At 40.9% G+C, this 5,938-nt stretch overlaps 1 protein-coding gene across 1 annotated transcript; it reads right to left on the bottom strand.

Annotated features, from left to right (window-relative positions):
- Positions 1-3,121: 3,121 nt before the first annotated feature.
- On the bottom strand, positions 3,122-5,618 carry LOC108749031 (putative uncharacterized protein DDB_G0294196). The gene is made up of 2 exons (XM_018487522.1): positions 4,862-5,618; positions 3,122-3,708 (listed from the first exon to the last, which is right to left on the bottom strand). Exons 1-2 carry the CDS (start codon positions 5,616-5,618, stop codon positions 3,122-3,124), a joined length of 1,344 nt encoding a protein of 447 aa, XP_018343024.1.
- Between the last annotated feature and the right edge of the window lie 320 nt (positions 5,619-5,938).

The following is a 5,938-nucleotide window of genomic DNA, read 5'->3' on the forward strand; positions in this document are numbered from 1 at the left end:
GATTGTGAATCAACCCTCTCCCTCTTCGTGTCATACGGCTTGAGAGATCTTCGAATAATTCTTCGAGATCTTCCCGGGCGTGGTAGAATTGGACCCATAAGAGGGTAGGTGAGTCTACTTTGATGACTCTTACGTGCAAAGACAAGGCGACTTAGATCCTTGGTGTTGATCTTCCTGATATCCATTTTCTACAGATAATGAAGATTCCTTTCTGCTTACGAGTGCTAGAATGGATGGGTGCGTGACGTGGAATGAAAAAATTTTTTTTTTAAAGTTGTGTCGGCATAGCGTAGCATGCGGTTTAAGTAATTAAATCTGCATGGCATAACATGCCAGCTGAAATGTCGTAGCATGTGGTTATAATAGAGGGTCGGGTGTTTCAATTCCTGAGCTCCAAAGTGCAAGTCCGTCGTTTCCGTCGTGGGGAGGAGGGGATAGGTTCGTTCCTTTATCTCTGTGAGAGGTTTTTAATTATTTGTTTAGTTATTACGAGCTGGGTTAATGTGAGAAATTCGCAAGCGGTTGGGATGAACAATCAGACTATTTTTCTTTATTCTTATTTTAATATTGTTTCTGTTTAATATTTCTAGAATTTCTTGTGGGCCTGAATATTGATCTCCAAATTTTCTAGGCTTCGGTCCTTTTAATAAAAATACCTGATCTCCAGGCTTAAAGGTCTGCGGGTTGATTTTCTTATCGTAGTGTTTTTTTGATTTTTCTTTAGTTTCGATGACATTCTCACGAGCATTTGCCTGTATGGAATGAAGTTCCGTGACAAGATTTATTAAATAATCGTTGTAATTGGATAATTGGTCATCCGGTGCTAGAGGCTCATTTGAAGGTATTTGGGCTATTTTTCCGAATATTAATTCGTACGGAGTATGTTTTGTTGCCTCGTGTACCTTAATATTGCAGTTGAACATTGCAAGGCTGATCCATCTATCCCATTGTTTTTGCGAATTTGCATATTGTTTCAAATTTTCGCTCAAAGCGTGATGCGATCTTTCTAATGATCCATTCGATTATGGGCAAAAGGCGGTTGTGCAAAATTTGCATATTCTGAAAATTTTCGCAATCTTTTTCATTAATTCACTGAGAAAATTTCTTCCTTAATCGGTTAATATAGCCTTTGGTGTTCCTAATATACAAATGAATCTATCTAAAAGGTGTCTCAAAATTAACTCAAGATTTGAATTTGCCGCCATTTGTGCAGTAAAGTGTTGGCAACCCAAAAAAAAAACAATTTAACAGCTGACAGTTTAGGGTTAGTGAAAATGGAGCGTTACACGATAGAACAACGTGTGTTCATTATTGAACAATATTTCAAAAATAATGAAAGTTTGGCGGCCGCAGTTCGAAAATTTCATACAAAATATGGTCGGAATAGTGTTTTAACTTCGTCAACTGTGAAGAGATTAATTGAAAAATTCAGGGAGACTGGATCAGTTGGAGACGCCAAACACACTGGTCGTCCAAAAACAAGCCGTTCAAATGTCAATATCGAAGTGCGTGAGAGTGTTGATGACAATCCAGGAACCTCAATTCGGCGTCGTGGACAAGAATTGCAAATTTCAAGAAGCTCTCTACAGCGTATACTCACTAAAGAGCTGTGTCTCCATGCTTACAAAATTCAACTAACACAACAACTGAAACCTAATGACCGTGAAACAATCCAGTTATTGCATGAGACGTTTCCAGGTCGTGTACTCTCTCGTTTAGGTGATCAGAATTGACCCCCTAGATCGTGTGATTTAACATCATTAGATTTCTTTTTATGGGGTTATTTGAAATCACAGGTCTATGTCAACAAGCCCACAACCACCCGTGCATTAAAGGAGGAGATTCAACGCTGCATCAACGAAATTCAGCCACATTTATGCAAAATGGTCATGGAAAATTTCGACAAACGAGTGCGTATGTGCATGCAAAGCCGTGGAGGCCATTTGCCCGATGTGTTATTCCATAAATAACCCTATCCTATGTACTTTATGATTGAATAAAAAAATAACAATCAAAAGACTAAAAACTGTGTTTTCTATTTAATTCAAATCTTGCGTTAATTTTGAGACACCCTTTACAAAAGCTTCTGCTATTGTTTCGGAAGTCTGATATGGCAGTGGTATTTCCATGCAAAATTTCGTTAATTAATCTTGCAAGGTTAAAATATATTCGTTATCCCTCTCTGTTTTTAGCAGAGGTCCTACAATATCCATTGCTACTTTGTCGAAGGAAGCTCCTGGTGTATCGGTGATTATTATTGGTTATTTAGTTTTAACTATTACTAATTTTTTCAATTGACATTGCAAACATTGCTGAATATATTGTTGAATATCGGATTTTAGATTTTCCCAATAATAGTTATGTTTTATTCTGTGATACGTCTTCGTAACGCCTCGATGTCCTCCAGTGGGCGAGCAATGCGTTTCGCCGATTATAGTAGATCGAAGATCTTTAGGTGGATATTTAATTAATCCATTGCATATTATTAATTTAGTTGTCAAATCAATGAAAGTGTTACGTCCAAACTCCGGAAAAATAGATTTAGAGAGAGAGAGAAGGGAGTAGAAAAGGATGGAGCGTGGAAGGACGGTCAGACTCTAGTCTCGCAAGTATTTGCCTGGAAGCAAACACCGGCGAGTCGAACGCACCCTTTTTTTTTGTCCGCTTCGGAATACTCGTATGGGTCAACGTCTCGTGAAGACGCTATGACGTCGGTCCGAATTTCGAGTCAGGGAAAAATCCCTTTAACTCGGGAATGGACCACGTGCGAGGTTTGAAAGGGCGAGGTTTGAAAGGGCGAGGTTTGGTGATTACGAGGTTTAATTAGGCGGGTTTTAAAAGTAAATGACGAGAGCGAGAGGGGTAATTAGTAACATTATTTATTGTTACTTGTCAAGAGATACGAATAACAGTGGTTATATACAATAGGCGCATTTATTATAGTTAATCTATACATTACAATCTATTATACCGCATAATCATAAGTACCACTACGGCCTATGCACTTTATGTATTGTGTATACATCGAGGGGTCGGGAGAGTCGGATGGGATTTGATTAGTCTATTTCGTGGATGGTAACGGAGGAGGGAGGGAAAAGATTATTGAAGAATTTGACTGGAACTAGGATTGCATGGGTGGAATTCGGAAGGAATACGGGGATACTGGAGGTTGAAGCTTGACCAGAGCATTGGCATTGCGGATTTCTTGAGGATCGAAATAATGAGGGCCGATTGTGTAGGCCCCCTGAGGGATGGATGCGGCTGTAACCCGCGGGAATTGGGAGATGAGTGACTCAAAAGTGTCACTTTCTAGGATCCGGAAGTAGGATCTGGGTGGGGGTGGAAGAATTTCCTCTAGGAACTCCACGCTGTCCGTGGAGTTCGTCGGAGATGGACTTCTTCTGGGGGAAATTGGGTGGGATGATTCGGATGATTGTGGAGGAGTATCGGGAAAGATTCTCTCTGTAAGTGCGTCCGAAAAGGCTGGTGAGGGAGTTCGAGGGGGTGGAGAAGGAGGTAGCTGAGGAGGTGAAGGTGTTCGAGGGGGAGGAGGTATAACCTTAGCCTGATTAGCCGGCGGAGCCGATGGTGACGAGGATGATAGTGGTGGTAAATGATCCTCGACCGGACGATTCTTCCCGAGGTATCTCTTGTACTCTTCGTCCAAGAGTTTCCGTGTTTCCCGGTAGGCCCGGCTTCGAAGCCACCCTTTGAAGGGACGGTTCGGGCGCGGCATTATAATTTAGTGTAAATTATAGTGGTTGATTCTCTTAATCACATATGTGTGTGTGTGTGTGTGTGTGTGTGTGTGGATGGGACTTACTATTCCTACGGATATGGGTGGATCTAGCGGCCTGGATCGGTGGTCCCAGTACCTCACAGAAGGTTGCCACTCGGATGTGGAGACTCTGGTCACTTTGTTCAAGTCCCAAGGCGATGGGGTTTGAATGAGAACGGTTTTGATCGCAAACCGGCAGAGTTTAGTTTTGGAAATTTTAACTGACAGTTAATACTGAGAACTGGCAACTGATCACTACTGACTTCTGACTGGTGACTGCCGAATGCCGAATGCCGAATGCCGAATGCCGAATGCCGAATGCCGAATGTCGCTCCTCGTGGAGGGCCTCTCCTTTTATATTGGCGAGTTAGTGACGCCGAGAGCAGAGCACACGTGTGCTGCTGGGCCAATCCAGGATTAGGGTTAGAATTAGGGGTATCGGTTATGAAATGGGATACAGGGGTATGTGTCTAAGACAACTTTCGTCATCGACCATTTGCCGGATGTCCAATAGGTTCGAGCCACATGTCATTTATTGCTCACAGCCGCTGTTTCGTTTTATAATCCTAATCTGTTTGTTCTTCCCGTTCCTCGGGATAAGGTTCGCATATTTGGCACTTGGTTCCAATATCTAACCCAACGGTTCTATCCCGAATGGTTTATTAGTTAAAAATGTGCATTTATTGCTCTCAGTTGCTGTTTCATTTTATAATCCTAATCTATTTGTTCTTCCCGTCCCTCGGGATAAGGTTCGCCTACGTGGCACTTGGTTTCAATATCTAACTCAACAGTTCTGTCCCGAATGGTTTATTAGTTTAAAATGTTATTTGGCTCGTCGCTATTGTTTCAGATGATCTACTGGTCACTAATTTTTTGTGATGACGAAAGTTTCTAGTCGAAGAAAAGAACCGTGGAGTCCGGACGTAACAAAAGCTAATTGTAATAAAGATTTGATATCATTCCACGGTACGTTATTAACCAAATCGGTCTTTGCAATACTAACGGTTTCAATTTTTAATTTTTCAACGACAGTTCGTAAATCTTTTAACACTATCGAAATTTGTGAAAGTGTCATCGTCGGACCTTCACGTTGTCCTTCGCTAACAGGTAAGGCAATATGGTAATGCTTTTTATATTTTATAGCTTTGGCTTGGCCTACGGTCAGATCTCCCAGGCAAGGGATTTCGTTTCTTTCGAAAAGTTTCTGAGAACCTGAATCTAATGGCCTTCCGTTGGTGTCAACAAAATAAGCAACGTTATCCCTGCGTAGAAATAACAAATCGCGACTATTTATTACGTTATCTTTGGTAATCTTTATTTCCGAACTTTGGTTTTTGCTATTTTTATCCGATTCGTCGTCCTCGTTATCGGTACTTGCATTTTCTTCGATATCTTTTCCCTTGTCAGGTGGATCGTTTCTATTTTCTAGTACTTCGATTTTATTTTCATTTTCTTGCAATAATATTTCTTGGGGAAACCTTCTTCTTTTTGTTTGACTTCGGGTTTGCATTTGATTGTAATTAGATGGTTCATGGATTAGTGCTTCTTCAGTGATTTGTAATCTCGGTGACTCACACAGTTCTTCGTGTGTGAATGGTATTGAGTCTGTATTCTCATCGGACACATTATTGTCGGGCATTTGACCTTCATCTTCCTCGTTGTCCGAGAGATACAATTCAAAGTTTTCGTCCTCTTCTTCTTCGTCGGTTTCTTTTAGCATTCTAGAAACCATTTCTAAGTCTTCCGGATTGTCAAGATTTAATGATCTATTAGGATTAATTGGTTTGCAATTTACTTCTTCGAGATTTACAGGATTTCTTGATAGAGCGTCAGCGTTCATATTGGTTTTTCCTGCTTTATACGAGGTCTGTTCAAAAAGTATCGCGAATTTTGTGTTTTTTCAAAAATTATTTATTTATTCATGAATATCTATTTTGTCCCCTTCAAAGTAATCCCCATCAGATATTATACACTTGTGCCAACGTTTTTTCCAATCCTCGAAGCACTTCAAAAAATTATTTTTTGTGATCTTGTTCAGCTCCTCCTTCGATGCCGTCTTTATCTCCTCAATCGTAGCGTAGCGTCGTCCTTTCATGGGCCTCTTCAGTTTCGGGAACAAGAAAAAGTCACAGGGGGCCAGATCTGGGGAATACGGTGGCT

The sequence above is a fragment of the Trachymyrmex septentrionalis genome, unplaced genomic scaffold (genome assembly GCF_001594115.1).
Source record: "Trachymyrmex septentrionalis isolate Tsep2-gDNA-1 unplaced genomic scaffold, Tsep1.0 scaffold251, whole genome shotgun sequence".
Lineage (NCBI taxonomy): Eukaryota > Metazoa > Arthropoda > Insecta > Hymenoptera > Formicidae > Trachymyrmex > Trachymyrmex septentrionalis.

Excerpts from the sequence above, each read along its gene's own strand:
- LOC108749031 (XM_018487522.1), bottom strand. The coding sequence starts at position 5,618 with ATGAACGCTGACGCTCTATCAAGAAATCCTGTAAATCTCGAAGAAGTA. Across the intron at positions 3,709-4,861 it reads TAGCGAAGGACAACGTGAAG|GGTGGCTTCGAAGCCGGGCC; the intron begins GTCCGACGATGA and ends GTCCCTTCAAAG.